The 18,066-nt window shown below is 48.0% G+C and overlaps 2 protein-coding genes across 11 annotated transcripts in view; one reads left to right on the plus strand and one right to left on the minus strand.

Moving 5' to 3' along the window:
* Nucleotides 1-18,066, minus strand: part of MRVI1 (murine retrovirus integration site 1 homolog) — a 118,339-nt gene that overhangs the window by 41,497 nt on the left and 58,776 nt on the right. For 7 of the 10 annotated variants that reach the window (XR_004351068.1, XR_004351067.1, XM_032639994.1 and 4 more), the window contains 6 exons: nt 16,319-16,492; nt 15,192-15,269; nt 14,396-14,448; nt 14,144-14,191; nt 12,235-12,852; nt 9,978-10,056 (listed from right to left, as the gene is read on the minus strand). Coding sequence is in view for 8 of the 10 variants with exons in the window: in XM_032639994.1 (XP_032495885.1) it covers nt 9,978-10,056; nt 12,235-12,852; nt 14,144-14,191; nt 14,396-14,448; nt 15,192-15,269; nt 16,319-16,492 (1,050 nt within the window). In the remaining 2 variants the exon portion in view is untranslated. The remainder of the gene's footprint in view (nt 1-9,977; nt 10,057-12,234; nt 12,853-14,143; nt 14,192-14,395; nt 14,449-15,191; nt 15,270-16,318; nt 16,493-18,066) is intronic. The other 3 variants (XM_032639993.1, XM_032639996.1, XM_032639995.1) reach the window with 3 other exon arrangements.
* On the plus strand, nt 7,379-8,286 carry LOC116757757 (ras-related protein Rap-1b-like). The gene is given in 2 exon segments (XM_032640001.1): nt 7,379-7,544; nt 7,547-8,286. Coding segments are annotated over 2 exon segments (588 nt in total). The 5' UTR covers nt 7,379-7,408; the 3' UTR covers nt 7,999-8,286.

The raw sequence follows: 18,066 nt of genomic DNA on the forward strand, positions 1-18,066 counted from the left end.
TGGGGATCAACTCTCTTCTGATCTATTTTATCAGGGAGGCCTTCTCCTTGCCTGAGACCTGAGGGCCCTGAGCCCCAGACTGGGGTGTCTGGAAGGACTGCCTCAGCCCACACCTCTCCCAACGTCCAGGTCCAGATATCCAGCCACGTCCTAGACATTACCCTCTGGATCAGGATAACAAAAACCACTTCAACAGCCACCATTGATCAAACATAAGCTTGCATTAGAGGCACTTTCTCATTTACTACTTAGAATAGCCTTGCAGAGCAAATATTGCTAAGCTCATTTTCTGGGGACGCTGCGAACTAGGAAACCGAAGCTCAGCAAAGTTAAGTAGATTCCCCAGGATCCCAGCTAGATACTGGTAGTGCCAGGATGCAAAGCCAGTTCTGTCAGACTGCGACATCCAGGCTTCTTCCCACAGGCATTCAGATGTCCAAACCCAAACGCGTTGTCTTTCTCCTTAAGGGAGCTCCTTCTTCTGTGCTCCCCACCCTGATTAATAGCACCATCACCCCCTTGTCCGTGCAGACGCACACCTGTTGGTCTTTCTGGTCTCCCTCTCCACCCCATCCCCTCATCAAGTCCTGCCAAGCTGACCTCCAAATGGCTCTCAAACCTATCCTCCCCACGTTCCCTCCTGTCCATCTCAGTCTACAGTCCCATCACCTCTCACCAGGCTGCTTCCATACCCTCTTACCTAGTCTCCCCACCTCTAGCCTCAGCTTTCATAAACTGTCCAGAAGAATTATTCTTAGACTCAGCTTTGATCCTCATGCTTCCTTACCTACAGGCTTCTCTGGCTTTGCAAGGGGTGCTAAAGGAAGTTCAAACTCATTAATAGACCTCAAAGACTTTACCTTCTCTGATTCCCACCTCCACTCCACCCTTGCTGCCCATCTCTTTGGGACACATGGCTCACACTTGGTTCACCTGGGATTCCTTATGTTCCTGGAACATGCCAAGTGCTAGAAGATGCCTGAGTGCCTTTGCTCCCACTATTCCCTCTGCCTGGGATGCCCTTCTCTTCCTCAGCTCAGAGCTGCTCCTCCAAGGATCCTGCCCTGACTCATTCACCTCCACTGAGCTGGCTGCTTATTCCTCTGTGTTCCTAGGTACTTTATGGTCTTAAAGTCTTAACACAATGTATTGTAATGACATTGTCTACCCTTGTATTTCCTCTCCTACAAGGTGAGGGTGAGCTCATTAATTTATTCAATATTTATTTAGTGCTTACTACACTCCAGGCAATGAGCATGGAGCTAGGCATATAATGCTGAGCTTGTTACCTGGCAGGACAGATTAATTAGAGAAATACCCAAATGTTACTTTTCATGCTGTGATAGATTTCATAAGGGAGAAGCATCTGGAGCATGCTGGAAAAGTCTTCCCTAGGAAGGTGACATTTGAGCAGATATCTAGAGACTGAATGGGAGCTCACTAGGCAAAGAGGAAGAGAGGAAGAACATTGCAGGTAGAGGGAACAGCAGGTGCCAAGCCTAAGAAGGAGGAGGAACGAGTTGCTGAAGGAAGACCAAGACGTTGAGAGGGAGGAGGAGAGTGGTCCTAGAAGATGCTGGGGAGGTGAGCAGGGTTAATCACACAGGGCCTCTTAAGCTCTACTAAGGATTCTAGTGCTCATTTTGAGAGCAGAATGGAGTCTCTGAAGAGGCTGAACCAGATTTGCATTTCAGAGATTCCTCTCGCTGCCTGTGGATGGTGGATTGAACTGGGTGAGGAGGTCAGGAGTGCAAGCAGAGGGATGGGATAGGAGGTTGTTGAGGGAGCCAAGCAACTGGTAATGACGGCAGGGTCTGAGCCTCCTTCACCTCTGCACCCCCAACATGCAACCCAGGAACTGGTCCACAGTCAGCCTCATGTCTTTGGCTTGAAATGACCTGCAGATGATCAAGACCCAAACATCCTTCAAAGGGTCCCTGTGAACCCTTGAAGGATGGCTTGTTGGAAAGACCAGATGCAACAGGGAAGAGAGTCTCCAAGTCCTCAGAAACCGAAGCAGAGCCAAAGTTCTTAAGACTCCAGAATGTTCTAGATTTTCCCCATCTCCCAAAGGAACAGCCAACAATCATCAGGAGATTTGAGTTCTTCCCAATGAGCTCATATGCACTGTTGTATTTAGAACCTGTTAAGGGGGCCAGACTCTCTAGCTCCCAGGGGGCGTTTACAATACCTTTGGTCCCAGGTACGGGCGGGGATGAGGCTCTTTGATGGAGCTTTCAGAATGTAGGAAAAGGAAGTCACAACTCTGCTGATCAAGCACATGTGGTTGCCCGCCACATCTCCAGACTGCCCTATATACTGTGGAGCACAGAGTACAATGTCCCACTTAGCTGGCAAGAAAGAATTCTACAACCTTGATGACAGGAATTAAAATGTATGACAGGTTCCTGCTGGAATAAAGACCAGTATCACATAAAAACATTACATCAGCTCAGTGAAGTAGGTACTATTCTTACCCCCATTTTATAGATGAGCAAACAAGGCATCTAGAGCATAAGAAACTTGCCTGAGGCTATGCAGCTGGTAAGTGGGGAAGCTTGAGATTTTAACCACTCAGATTCTAGAAGTGAGAGAAAAGTGGGAGGGAGGGTACCTTTACTGAACACCTTCCATGGTTAATTTTTTACAATTTAGTGTTTATAGGAATCAAACTCATTTACCTGGTAATTTTATTTCTAAGATCCATCTTGTTCCCTGTTGGTATTAGATAGTGAGGTGTTGCTGTAGTAGTGGATGTCTACATTGTTATAATTTTTTGTAAGTTAACTTGGCAGTATGCATATATATTTAAATATAAATACCTTTTGATCAAGCAATTCTACTTCTAAGATACTATCCCATGGAAAAACTCATGCATTTCTATAATGATATATCATGGAGAATGTTCATTATAACATCGTTTATAGCAGAGAAAGAATACAAACAACCTAAATAGTAATCAATAAGAGAAAGATCAAACAATTTATATAGTTCCTCATGCCACAGAATGCTACAAAGCAGTATTAAATTTTATTAAAAAACTAAAAGCTCCATATGCACTAAATGAGAAACTTTCTAATATTGTTATGTAAGAAAGACAATGTGGGGCTTCCCTGGTGGCGCAGTGGGTGAGAGTCCGCCTGCCGATGCAGGGGACATGGGTTCGTGCCCCGGTCCAGGAGGATCCCACATGCCGCGGAGCGGCTGGGCCTGTGAGCCATGGCCGCTGGGCCTGCGCGTCCGGGGCCTGTGCTCCGCAATGGGAGAGGCCACACAGTGAGAGGCCCGCATACCGCAAAAAAAAAAAAAAAAAAAGAAAGACAATGTGACAGAGACAACTGGTCATCCACCAAAATCTGCCCTCCTCAGCTTCCATGTGAAAGGAGTTTAATATGGACATATGGCCAGCAGCCCAGCTAGTGACAACATTCCCCAGTATCCCTTGCTGCTAGGTATTGCCACGCCACATCATCACCAATGAACTGGGTGGGAGCTAAAAAGAGATATGCAACTCCCAGTTTACTTAAAAAAAAAAAAAATCCTGCTCTGAACTTCCATTGTTTCACCTTCCTACAAACCAGAACACAGATTTACCCATGATCCAGCTTCAACCATGTAGACAAGTGTAATACCTCAGGGGATGGCAAAATGACAACAGAGAAGAGACCAGGGTCTCCAAATGATCACATGGAGCAGAGCCACCTGTAACCCGACAGCTCACCTTAGAATTGTTACTTGAGCATGAAACAATCTTCTCTCTCCTATAGGTTAGCATACTTTGGGGTCTCATGTCAAAGCAACTTAGATTTTATCTTAATTAAACAGGAAGGTTGCAGAATACTTTAAAAGAGTTACTTACATAGAAAATTTGATAGTAAATATAAAAGAAAGTACACCATGACCACATGCATTTTATTGCAGGACCATAAGGGTTTATTTCTATATATGGAAAATTATTAATTAATATATTAAATGATATAATTTATATGATTCTTTAAATAGATATGCAAAACAAATTGACAAAATTCAACATGAATCTTAAAACTCGGAAGAGAAGAATATATTTCCTTAAAATAATGAAAAATATAAAATAATACATGAAATAATATGTTTTTATATTTTATATATTTTATCTTTCTACATATTATATGTTCTTCTATTTAGTGATAATATAAATATGAAATAATAATAAAAAGTTAAAATAGTGCATCTATTTAATAATTAGGTACATGGTCCTTGAAAGAAAAACACACAAAAAATTCAATTAAAAACAGAAAAAAGGCAAGAGTTCTCCTTATCACCATTGTCATATTAGAGAATGTTGCCAAAATAATAAACCATATACAGATATACAAGAGAAAGACACATACACATGCAGAAGCACACAACTAAGACAAATAGTGGATTTGATAAAATAAAATAACAGATTGTGAATGTGAAAAAATGAGGTATTTTGCAAATGGTCAAGAGCCTTTGGATTTAGACACATCTGGGTTCCAATCCTGGCTTCAGCAGTTAATTACCATCTCCCTGAATCAATTTCCTCATCTGCAAAATGGGTATAATAAGACCCCCCCCCCAGGGTTGTTGTAAGCATTAAGCGAAATATTGTCAAATGCTTAGCATGGGTCCTGGTACATAGTAATCACCCTAGTTATAATAATCATGCTACTTAACCACTATTGTAATCACTACCATTTGTTAACAGTAATATTTATTATACAAGAAACATGTATAATACCAAGCAGCATTCATCTATGACACTGATTATCAGTTAGGAAAATCTAATGAAAAAAGTCTTCTTCATAAATAAGCAAAAACATAAATCATGTAGAATTTGTCTCAATAAGAGATATGGAAGACCTTTACAAAGATCCTTAAATCTAGTACAGGAAAAAGAAAGGAATACTTAAATTAATAGAGGGACAAACCACGTGCCTGAATGAGAACGAAATGTTTGCAAACTAAATAACTGAAAAATCTATGAAGTGTAAAACAAACAAAACTAGGACAGTTCTGAATCCAGTGTGTAGCCTTAAAGCAATCACAATTAAAATGTTGTATAAGATGACATAAATTTCACTTAAAGAATAGGTAGGTGAGAGGCAAAACTGGAAAAGACCTGGAATCCATAAATCTTAGGTTAGAGTTAAGAGCTTTCTGAAGTGTCCTAGTCCAATAGGGAACAGAGGCCCACAGAGGCTGAGGAACATATTTAAAGACACCGGACACCGTTAAGTGGTGTCTGGCCATGAACTCCAATCTCCTGAATTCTTGTCCAGTTGCTCTATTAATTTGCACTGAATCTTTGTATCTAGAATATAATGAATACTCTGAAAAAGAAGAGCAATGGGGGAGAAGTAACCCACTGTACACTAGAACATATTATAAGGCAGCAGCAATTAAAATGGTACAATACTGACCAGAATAAAACAGAATCAAGGGCCCAGAACCAGTCTTTGCTATACATGAAAAAAAGATGCAGCGTATGATTATCTAAGCCACAATGTAATAAGAAATATAAACACTATTAAAATATTATTGAGGTAACAGAATCTTAAGTCTTCAAATACCTATATCTTAAAACAAATTTCAGGGCTTCCCTGGTGGCGCAGTGGTTGAGAGTCCGCCTGCCAATGCGGGGGACACGGGTTCGTGTCCCGGTCTGGGAAGATCCCACATGCTGCAGAGCGGCTGGGCCCGTGAGCCATGGCCGCTGAGCCTGCGCATCCGGAGCCTGTGCTCCGCAACGGGAGAGGCCACAACAGTGAGAGGCCCGCGTACCACCAAAAAAAAAAAAAAAAAAAAAAAAAAAACAAATTTCAGAGGTATTAGCAAAATAAATAGAAATAAATCAAACTGTAGATAAACTATCAGAAAATAGATTTGTTATCCCAATTAAGGAGAAGTAATATTTTTATAATGATTTAAATAATAGAAGACTTTCAAAGGAAAAGATAGGCTAAAATTACTGTATAAAAACTTTATGATCTCTCTAAAATAATACAAAATTTGTTCAAAGGCAAAAAAAACCAAGAAAAATGAAAAAGTATTGACAAAAAATACAGCCAAAGAACGGTTACTATCTATAAGGTCTACATGTATGACCAACAAAAAACCCAAGACCCAAATGAACACATGAGTAAAGAAATAAATGGTTAATTCACCCATTAAGAAAAAAATGTTTTAAAATTTTAAGTTTAAGCAAATTAATTGAAGTAATAATGGAACGGTATTTTGCACTACTACTACTAATAGTAGTAATTGTTATTTTGGATCATCTTGTTCTCATTACATTCTGGCCAATAAGGAGCAAAAGCAAAGCAAAGCAAAGTCTAGTGCAGGTAGTGCTTAGTGAGAAGACCCCTCACTCAGTCTACAGGGAGCATCACCCATTGGAGGCAATATGGTAAATGCAAATATTCCTACAAATATTCCTACACTTTGACCCCGTGACTCTCAAGCCTGAGAATTTATCCCAAGAGAGTAACTTAAAGGAAGAAAGAAAAAAAACCTACAAGTACAAAGTTGTTTATAGTAGTGGTGTTAATCATAGTTAAAAGAACTGTAAACATCTGAAATACCCAACAATAGATACATCAATACAAAACGAAACTATGCACCCATTAAATGATAAATATGAGGACAAGTCAAACTATAACGGAATTAGTCACGAAATAAGTATTTTAAAAGTAGAAACAGGGGACTTCCCTGGTGTCACAGTGGATAAGAATCCGCCTGCCAATGGAAGGGACACAGGTTCGATCCTTGGACTGGGAAGACCCCACACGTCGCAGAGCAACTAAGCCTGTGCGCCACAACTACTGAGCCTGCGAGCCACAACTACTGAAGCCCGCGCACCCAGAGCCTGTGCTCTGCAGCCACCGCAGTGAGAAGCCTGTGCACCGCAACAGAGTAGCCCCTGCTCACCAAAACTAGAAAAAGCCCACGCACAGCAAACGAAAACCTAACGTAGCCAAAATAAATAAAATTAAATCTTAAAAAAAAAAAGGTAGAAACAGGGCGTTACATCTACACCACCAAATCAATTGTGAAAAAATTATAAATAAGGGTAAATACTGGAAAGAATAAAAACTGTTGCTTTTTCAGAATTTATGGGGTTGTGGGTGAAATTTTAAGATAAATCTTTCCCTAGGGTTTTAAATCTGCTTTAATAAACAAGTTCGAAATTAAAAGTAGAGAAGTATATCATATTTTTCCAAAGATTTCATCTAAAGATGATTAATTTTTTTAAATTAGTACTTTAAAAAATTGTTGGAGAGTCAGGCGTGTAAGCCAGCCGGAGCGGCAGCGCAGGTAGCAGAGACCCGGAAGGGAGCGCGAGGCGACGCTGGCTGCGGGGACCCGGTGACAGTGCAAGAAGTACTAAATTTTACAAGTTTGCACCATGCGTGAGTATAAGCTAGTCGTTTTTGTCTCAGGAGGAGCTGGAAAATCTGCTCTGACTGTACAATTTGTTCAAGGAATTTTTGTTGAAAAATATGATCCTACAATAGAAGATTCTTATAGAAAGCAAGTTGAAGTAATGCACAACAGTGTATGCTTGAAATCTTGGATACTGCAGGAACGGAACAATGTACAGCAATGAGGGATTTGTACGTGAAAAACGGACAAGGCTTTGCGTTGGCTTATTCCATCACAGCACAGTGCATATTTAATGATTTACAAGATCTGAGAGAACAGATTCTTCGAGTTAAAGACACTGATGATGCTCCAATGATTCTGGTTGGTAATAAGTGTGACTTGGAAGATGAAAGAGTTGTAGGAAAGGAACAAGGTCAAAATTTAGCAAGACAATGGAACAGCAGTGCATTCTTAGAATCCTCTGTAAAATCAAAAATAAATGTTAATGAGATCTTTTATGACCTAGTGTGGCAAATTAACAGAAAAACTCCAGTGCCTGGGAAGGCCCGCAAAAAGTCATCATGTTGGCTGCTTTATTACACTAAATGCACTGTAGCTCTGAGCCAGGTCTGAAGAACTGCTGCCCAATTCAACAGTGCCAGCATTCCAACTTTGTTAAACCTACCAACATCTTAAACGGACTTTCTGTGGTGGTACCCTTTAAGGGGCGGATGAAAGCTACTTTATCAGTTTGCACATTCTAATCACTTTCCAGTATCACAAGAGAGATTTTTACTTATATAATGGTCCTAGAGTATGCAGCTGGTAAAACCAGAGGCTACAATCCAGTATTACTGTTAAGAGACATTTTTCATCCACCAATGTTGTACATGTATGAAAACGGTGTACTGTATACTTTAACACGCCCCATACTTTATACTGGAGAGTACAATAATGTAAATCCTAAAAGCACCACTATTATTTTAGCATAATAGAAGAGAGTCCAAAGAGCTCCTATATAGACTACTCCAGATAACTTCACTTCTTTGATACTTGTAGCTTATTGTAATTTTTAAAACATAAATTCAAGGTCATTATCATTGTATTGTACAAATAAGCGCTTTAACACAGCGATATAGTTTTTTAATTTTTAAAAATCTGTGGAGACAGTGATCTTGTCTTTAAAATAAGATAGTCCTTTCAGTATAATGTCTTAAAGACGTTGCCTTTAATATCTGTTGGGAAGGAAATATCCAGACTTTTCAAATCTTTTATTATATGTTTCCTTTTTTGTTTACATAGGGAACAATGTTTATAGTTGTGTGTACAGTGGGGGGTCTACAACAAGAAGTGTATATTTTCAAACAATCTTTTAATGATTTAACAATTTTTGTAAATCACTTTCAGGCTTCTGCAGCTGTAGATTCTCACTGTGAATTCCCTGCTTGCTCACGCATAAGTGTATTTGCAATACCAAATATACAGGTTTAGTATTTTTGCCTGTTAGTGATTGTTTCACATGCGTAACATTTTGGTTGAGATGTTAAATGGTGGATGAGTACTGTGGATGTGAATGTGGGAAGTAATTTTAATCATGTGTAATTGGTCATAAGGCCTAAGTTGCAGTAACTATTGCTGTTTTATTTAACAATGCCTTGTTGCTTTGTATGCACTAACATTTGGGTGTAAACATTGTGTGTCTACCCAACAGGGAGCCACAGTATTTAAACTGACCAACCTAATGTTACAACTCCTTTTGAGGTGGCCAAACGTAAACGAAAAGCCTTAATTAAAGTGGTGCAATTTTGCATAACTTAGCATCAATAGTTCAATAAATTTGGATTGCCAAAAAAAAATAATTGTTGGATGTTTTACTTCTGGGAATCTTCTTGTCAATGTTGAATAGGTAGGTGTTAGTTACTATATTTCAGACTAGGGGCTTCCAACATGGTTGGTGGCACCCTGGACACAGCCACAGAACAATCCTTAAGCAGAAGGTTTCTATGCTGAGAATGACCACGAGTAAGTAGCGTGAGCCATCGGGAGAAGTGAGTCAGGAGATGGGAGCTGGGGTGGAGGTGAGGCAAGAGACCCCAAGTTTTACTTTCTGAAGGCAAGTCTGGCAAGTGGGTGGGTGGGGCCTTGCAGCCACCAGGAGGGAAGGGCTGGGGTCTGGACTTTGTAGTGACAGCAGATTAGAAAGCAAGAGATGACTCTGATGTCTCAGAAAGAGGAACTGTTCTATCTGGGTGGCTTCCTGGGTGTGAGAGGAAAAGGAAAAGGAAGCATCAGAAGTTCAGGCCTGGGTCACCCTTCCAGACCCACTAGGTGCTAACAAGGCTCAGGGAGGGCTGGAGGGGTCCAGAAGGGGGGCTGGTTGGAAGAAGACAAGTTTAGAGGTTTCCTGAGTGGGCAGGAAACGCCATCTGATTCACTTATTCATCCATTTGCAAATATTTACTGAGGGCCTGCTCTGCGTCTGGCCCACACTCGCCACTGGGATGGACAAAGGCCCTGACAGGATATGCAGTGTTTACACGTTCACCTTCTTTGATGTGGAGAAAATGAATCTAGCCCCAGCCTGAGGAGAGCATCTCCCCGATCCCACCTACCTTTTTCCTGCTCAGCCGCTTCACTAAGGTCTGGAAGCTTGAGCCCCACTAAGTTCTGATTTCTTAGCAGGATGTGCTCCTTTTTAGGAAAAGAAAGACAACGTTTCAGATGGTGACCTCAGGCTGGACTCTTCCCTCATTCTATGGCTCTGTGACCCCTCAGTCTCACGGGGCAGCACTCGGGGTGGGGACAGTCACGACATCTGAGGGGCACCAAGAAGACCGCTCCTCTCCCAGCCTGTAAAGGTGCTAGAAACCCCACCATCAGTGCCCCATTCCTTGGGTCAGGAATGGTCCTTCGCATGGCTGGCTTTTTAAATAAGCCTGTGAGCCTCAGGGTGAGGGAGCTGCCAGCCACATGGTGGCTGAAGGCTGGAGGACAAACAGAAGCAGAGCCCAGGGCTCTGGGGATAGGAGGTCCCCTGGGTGCGTATGGAGCCGCCAAAGATGGAAACAATGTTTGTGATCTCATGGCTGTGCTCTGAGCTGCCTGGAGCTTCCTGCCTTGTTATTCTGGGCAGTGAGTGCCCACTTTCAGGACTTGGGACCTCCCCTGCCCCCAGTTCCTCAGTGGCCTGTGATGGCACCTCTTGAGTTGTTAAACTCTCCAGACGAATGAGGCCTGCAGATTGCCGTCCCAAGGCTGCAGGCCAATAGCCACTGCTGCCTGGGGTTTCGGCCAGCAGAGTCGAGAAGAGATGGGGATGCTGACAGCAGGTATGTGGCACAGGTAGGCTCACACCTGTTCCAAGTCCAAGACCGGTGCTCCCAAGTGGAAATGCCACACAGAGCTCCTTGGGCCTGTGACCTGTGCTTCTAAGGGGATTTTCAGTGTCCCGGTAGCAAAGGCCACTTGGACGGTTTTCCTCCCGGGTGAAGGAGAGGAAAGGGCCAGCAGAGGGAGCTCTGGCCCAGGTGGAAGTCATGCGCCAGGGCCCTTGACCTGTTTCCTTAACCAGAGGCCCACAACCAAGCGGCTCTCAGCACCCTGGCTTGGGCTGGAGGTGTGGTCAGACACAGGGCAGTGGTTAGTGGGATGGGGCCTCCAGGTTCTCTGTGGTTTTCTTTGCTGCAGAGGGGAACTGGCAGGGGTCTGGGGGTGGCCTGTCGCCTGGGCCTGGCCTCTGCTGCCCAGAGGCACGTGAAGGCAAATGCCTGTCTGGCCTCCTTGGCGTCACCTTCCCCAGGGGTCTGGGGCTGTGGCCCACCAGGGGCGGCCCTTGCAGGCCTGTGCTGACCCGCTAGTTAGTGAGGTCTTCCTGGCTGGGTGGGCTTTTCCGTGTATAATGTTTTTAACCTCAGCAGCCAGGCCCCAGCCCCCCGGAGCCTCCAACGCAGAAGGCTTCTGTGCAGGACAGTGCCCACGGTTGGAACGCGTTCCTGCTAGTGCAGACCCCCAGCCCCGCACTTGCTCTTGACCGCTGTCAAGTGCCTCATTTCCTTCCCTGTCCCACGGCCCCTCTGTAGGGGAGCCAGGAGGGCCTCGTCCAACTCCAGCTGTGCGGGCGCCAGGCCCCACCCCGTGGAGTCCCGGCTGCCTTGGCCTGTGGCCTGGGTTGGCCCTCTGGGGAAGTGGGGCTTGGGTAAGGATTTCTTTGTCCTGTTAAACTCTTCTCTTCCTCACACCCTGGGCTCTCTCCCCCTGCATCTCTGGATGACCCCCAGTCATTCCATGAATAGGGCAGTAGCCCCATGAGAGACAGCTGTGCCTGGTTTGATGGCCAATGACAGTTAGGGACATCAGGGGTGTTAGAAGAAATTCACCACAGAGGGAGCAGCCCCTCACGGCCATGTTTGGATGGATTTGAGGCCCTTTGTTAACAGGTATCAGGAAGGAAAGCTTGGGGGGCAAGACAGAGGGAAAAGCCATTCCATCCTTGCCCCATCCTGGGCATGACAAGGTGCTCCATCAAAGGCTTCTTGTTCATGAGCCACCAGCTCCAGTTAGAGAGGAAAACAGCCCAGGACTCAGGGCCCATGTGTCCTTCCGTATACCCACCTTCCCCTTGAAATGTGGCAGCTCTACACCAGCTGACCTCACCTGAGCGAGCAGGGTAGAGGCACGAAAGGTGATATTTATGAAGGACATGCTGCCCAGTGGGCTGGTTTTTGGGGTGGGGAGGTTCAGGGTTCCACAAGGCCCACGTCTGGGCCACAGCTGCCCCACCCCAGGCCCAGGTCAGCCCGGCCCAGGGGCCCTCAGCCCAGGTTGGGTACCTGGACGCACACCCTGCCCAGCAGGACCCCAGGAACGCACCTCACGAAGTTTGGTCAGTTTCTGCATCCGCACCGGCTGCACCTGTATCTGAAAGTCTTTAAGTCCAGGAGCCTTGGCCAGCTGGCTGCCAGCTTTGCCTGAAAGACGCTTCTCTTCCTCTGCCAGCGGCACCTTGGCAAGCACTTTCTGAAGCCGGGGGCCGGGTTCTTCGGGACTGCTGTCCCAGGAGACATCCCGCAGCAGGGGCGGCCGGGACACAGGGGGCCACAGCTCAGCTTTGGAGCCAACCTTGGACCCTGTGGGCTCTCCGACTGTACTTTTCCCCTGGGGGGACTGGGGAGCTGCCCCTCCAGAGCCCTGGGTTGGGCTTCTGGGCAGAGGGTTGCCCTCCTTGGCTGTCTTCAGAAGCGGCTTCCCTAGCTCGCTCTCAACAGGGCCAGGCTGGGGGCTGTTCAGGGCCATTTTCCCACCACTGCCTGTGCCAGAAGCTGGGCCCTTGGGTATGGCCTCTGGGCGATGGAGGGGATCAAAGTTTTCCTTTTGTTCTATTGCAATTTCTTTGGACTTCTCAACTGTGGGAGAGCGAGGAGTCAGCCTGCCCTGAGACACTTTCCTCTGGTCATTCTGCTTGCGGTCAGCTAGCCCTTTGAGGACATTCTGAAAGAGACAAGGTAGAGCTGGGACCCCGGGGGCAGGTTGGAGGGGAGAAGGGTGGATTCACCTCTGCTGTGGGGTCTCTAACCCCATGGACCCTGCTAAGGGACCCGCACGTGTGTGTGCGCACGCACGTGCACACACGTGTATGTGTGTACGTGTGTGTGTGTGTGTGTGTGTGTGTGTGTGTGTGTGTGTGTGTGTGTGTGTGTAGGGGTGGGGAGGTGTTGGAGAGGTATGGGCTAGGTAGAAAGGGAGGACTTCTCAGTCACATCTGAGCCGGCAAACGGGACCTACAAACAAGCCTGAGGTTTGTAAAACAGACAGGATAAGGGGACCTGCCATTCAAAACCTGCCAAGAACTTCCCAAGGGCTAGGCGCTGCAGAGGACAGTGGAATGCAGTGCAGCCACAAGTTTTGGCTTTGACTCTGTTGCCCCAGATTCTAGTCCTAGCTCTGCCTGGCAAGGCCCTTAACTCTTAGGGATTCAGATTTCCCATCAGGTTTGTGAACTCCCTGAAATTATATACAAATGTATATGTGTATTTGTGTGTTGTATGTATTTTTCTGGGAAGAGAGTCCATAGCTTTCAACAATGTCTCAGAGCGTTCTATGATCCAAAAGAGGTTACAGATCACGGAATAAGGGGGTTCTTGCAAAGTTGATAGCTTGCTGTTCAGAAGTTCCAAGATTCTGTGCTCTTTTTCATTTCCCAAGGGAAAGCTGCTTTGTGAGGTGCAGGTTCGTGGGTCTATTTGTGTGGCTGTCTTGTGTGTGTGCTGAAACTCTACCAGAGGACTCTATCCCAGACCCAGTTCTAGATGAGATTAGATTCTATGCTTCCCTGACACCACCTTGAGCAGGTGGTTCTAAGCAGGTGTGGGGCTCTTCGTTTGCTTGTCAGCAGAGATGAGGTTTTCCAGGCTGCCCCCAGGTAGAGTCCCAGCTAGGGGCTGGAGCTTTCCTGCAATTTTCACTAGAGCTGACGGGAGCAGCAGTCTTCCCTGGCTGTTGCTGGGCCCAGTGGTCCCCCCGGCCTCTGGCAGCAGCCTGACTGGGAATGTAGGACTATGGGCAGGACCACCATGGAGGCCATCCCCACTGAATCCCACAGCCTCACCCCCTCCACCTCAGGCTTCCAGTCACCGTAGGGCAGAGGAACCTTCTAGCTTCCTCAGCCTTGACCTTCCACTCACGCACACCCACTGGCAGGCTGCCCAGGGCCAGCCTAGGCTTCTGGGACACCGTGTCTCCCACACTCAAATCATCCAAACTGGGCAGACCTCAAACTCACAGGCTCGCCAAGGGGAGGTGAAGAGACTTCGGCCTCATCCCCCTTCTGCTGGAGAAAGTAAACACGAGTCAGTCAGCAACGTGAAGAGGCCGAATCTCCTCTTGAAACACCCTCAAGGAGACCCCTACAGTGGTGTCGATGTCTCCCCCACCCAGCACCCTCGCCTCCAGCGGGTCATGGAGGGCCTCTCAGGTGTTAAGGGGTTAGAGGAGAGACTAGTTGACATAGAAACCCCAAACGGTGCCCCGTTACCTGTGGTGGTGCTCCGGGCAGAGGGGACCCTGGGCCACTGCACGCATCCAAACCTAAAATGGTCCAGACACTGGCAAGTGATGTCCAGCACCCCAGACCCTCAGCTGTACCTTTAGCAAAAACGCATCTACCTCCCCAGAGTGTCCTCCCTTGGGTCCCTCGGGCCCAGGAGCCAGTAATGCCCGTGCTTGTTGAGTACCTCTCACAATGCCAGGCTCTGTGGGGAGTCCCCATCTAATAATCACAGAAACCACATGAGGCCAGGGCAGGGGGAAATCAAGGCCACACAGCCAGAGTGTCAGCGCTGGGATCTGAACCCGGGCTGCCTGGCCCGAGCCTGAGCTTGCCCCGCAGCTCTAACAAGGGTAGACTGCTCTCCCTGGCACCCCAGCCCTACCCTGGCTGAGCTGAGGGTGTGGCCCTGAAAGCAGCCTAATGAAAGGGAAGCAGTCAAAACACAGAGAGTGGCCCAAATAGAGGCCTTTGCAAATAAGCTCTGAGGTGACCTCTCTCCAGGTCCTCTCTGGGCAGAGGGCCCCAGCCATAGCCCCCTTCCCTCCATCCTCATCCTGGGCTAGGCCTACCTCCCCACGCTAGCTTGAAACCCCAAAGAAAGCACATCTTCCTCCTCTGAGGCAGCCCAGCCAGGCCCCTGGGGAGGGGACCAAACGGGCGTCCTGACTGGGAAGGCTGCAGGACAGGAGTCCTGGGGCCCAGGGGAGGGACTGAGCCACCACCCAAGGTGGGGAGCCAGAGTGGGCAATGTCGTGGGGTTCGGGGGGGAGGTGGACCTCACCAGGCCGCTTGGGGACGGTGAGGGAGTTGCTCTGAGAGGACCCAGGAGAAGTTCCAGGGCTGAGGTTTGGGGAAACAGCTGTGGAGACAGACACAAATTGGCCAGCATTCGTGAAGGTTCAGGACTTCAGCCTAACAAAGACATCCTTTCAGGTATTTCTCGCCTCTGGGGACTGGGTCTGCCTCGTCAGGTTCAGGGGCTGATTCTGGACTCCATATAAGGCTCCTACCACAGCCCAATGCCTCCCTGCTGCCAGCCCAACAGAGGGGGTGCTGGGGTCATTTGGGGGAGAGGGAGGGTGATTGGGGTCACACTCCTCAAGTCTGCCTGGCCTCACCCCAAAGCACCTTCTAGAAACAGAGGACCTGGCATTGCTTGGCAGGTACAGCTCCAAAGGCTATACCTCCTAGACTTGCCAGGATGGCTCTGATTTCAAATGTGCCCCTTCCCTCCTAAGTACATTCAGACTTGTTTAGCTGCCCCAAATTTTTCCTCAAGAAAAAGAGTGACTTTAGCCAAAGGGATAGCAGGAGAATTTCAGAAAACCTTTCTTCTAATCCAGAAATTCCAGAGAGACACCAAAGACCACACTTCCCTTCCCTAGGATCCTTCCCGGGGCACAGCTGGACGTCAGGGAGAGGAAGCCCAGGGCCAGCCTCTCCTGCCCTTTGCAGAGGAGGTGCCCACAGAGCAGGGCCTCCTGGGGATGGTGGGAGACCACACAGACTCCAGCCCTGCAGGGTGGCCCGGGCACCACACAGTGGGTTTCTCTCCAGGCAGGGTTCAGGGACTGGGGAGCCCAGGTCAAGTTCACGGGTGTCATATGGGCTAGCACTTCTTGGCAAAGCAGGAGGACACAATGGTCACACATAGACCCCAAAAAATGGAAAGCAGAGTTTTCTGGGCTACAGTTGGGTCAGTATTTCAGAGCTTCTGATATGGGGTGCGATGCCCTCTCCTCACAGGATCCTCTCCACGAGGCTCAGTCCTCCTGGGCCCAAGAGGACTGGGGGCAGGCGCGTCGAGGGCCACCCCTGGGAAGTAGGGCTCCTGCTGCAGCTGGGGCTGGGCCCTCCCCAACGCCCGCCCCCGTCGGAGGGGCTCAGGGTGGCCTCCTGTCGTCCTACCTGACGGGCAGTCGCCGGGGCTGCTCCTGGACTTCCTCCCGCGGCGGGTCAGGAACCGCTCACTCACCGACTTGGCTTCCTCCAGCAGCGCCAGGTTTTTCTTCTTGTCCTCCTCTGAGATGCTGATGTCCGGCAGCTGGCCGTTTACCAGGTCAATGATGTGCCCCGCAGAGTCTGCAGAGGAGGGGTGAGCACGGTGTGAGAGCCATGGAATCCTTGGTCCCCAACCTCAGCCCTGCCCCCAGCCCCTACCCCTCAGCCCAGGGACACTGCCCAGAGGGGACTTGGCCAGCCAAATCTCAACCCGTTGCCGGGTCCTGGAGAGGGCTGCATGGGGACAGCCAGGGCTCCCCCAGCAGGCCTGACCCCTCCAGCTTGTAGCCGGTGGATGTGGCAGGTCCTCTGTCACAAATGGCCGTGAAGCCACCTAGGTTCCCAGTACTGTCCTCCACTCTGCCATGAGGGAAGGCCACCAGGGGACCCACCTGTTCTACCTGCTCCCCTAGTGTTCTTCCTTCGGGCTCTGTTTCTTTAACAAGATAGTGAGGTTAACATATGTGGATAAAGGAAGCACTCCAAAGATCATGGGCCAAAGACACAATCCCATGGCCACCTTCCCTCCTTTTTCCCTCTACTCACATTGTTTACCCCCATCCTTCTCCATAACTGCCCCTTCTCCAGGACGCATTCCCTGGGTGAGTGACACCACCTCTCACCCAGCTGCTCAGAAACGTAGGAGTCACTCCACACTCTTCCCTCTTCCTCAGCTGCCCCCAGGTCCAACCAACTCAGCATCAAGTAAGTACCTCTGGAACCTGTGCCTCATCGCCACTCTTGCTCATCAGCTGTAACTTACCTGCACCATTACATCAGCCACCTCATAGGTCCTCCACCTCCAGGCTATCTGCTCCGTCCCATCCTCCACTGCCTATCACAGTGACCTTCCTAAGGGCCATATCTGACCATGCGATTCTCCTGCCTCAGCTCATCAGGACTCCTCCTGGTCCCCCGTGTGACGTCCAGATGCCAAACTGCACCCAGCCACTTTCCCTGATCCCACATACTCCTCTCCTCCAGCCCCTTGGTAGTGAATGGCTCCCGTTGTGCCTCTCCAGCCTCCGTTCCTCCTCCTTCTGGTCATAGCTCCCCGGTTTGCACTGGGTGAAACTCGTCTGAGTCTCAGTCATGTTAGGAAGGAGCTAAACAATACTGCCCATCTCAGCCCAAGTGCCAGTAATGGGACCACGTACCATCCTCAGCCAGCCAATGAGTTCAATCCCCCTGGGTGACTGGTTCAGGGATGGCCATGGAGGCCAGTGAGAGGCAACTCTGAGAATGGTGGTGCGTATATGGGGAAGAGGAGCTCTCTTTTCACTGAAGGGATGTAAGTTGCTGGTAGCCATTTGCCCAGAAGGAAGCCAACACACAAGAGAGGAAACTTGGGAGATGGGATGGGATGATTGCTAATGACCCAACATGAGCATCTGGGCTCAGGGCTCCCTGAACACACGGACCCTGGCTTTTATTTATTTTTATGTGTTTTGGCATAAGCTAGTTTAATTGAGTTTCTGTTGTTTGAAAGAGTCCTGACACACAGCCAAGCACGCAATTGCTCTGTTATGGCTCCTGCCCAGCAACACAATTGCTTCCTCCACCCAAATGACGTTTCCTCCCTCTTGTCTATCTGTCCGACTCTCTAAGGCACAACTCAGATACTCTCCCCTCTGGACTACTAATCTGAGAAGCAG

The sequence above is a fragment of the Phocoena sinus genome, chromosome 8 (genome assembly GCF_008692025.1).
Source record: "Phocoena sinus isolate mPhoSin1 chromosome 8, mPhoSin1.pri, whole genome shotgun sequence".
Classification (NCBI taxonomy): domain Eukaryota; kingdom Metazoa; phylum Chordata; class Mammalia; order Artiodactyla; family Phocoenidae; genus Phocoena; species Phocoena sinus.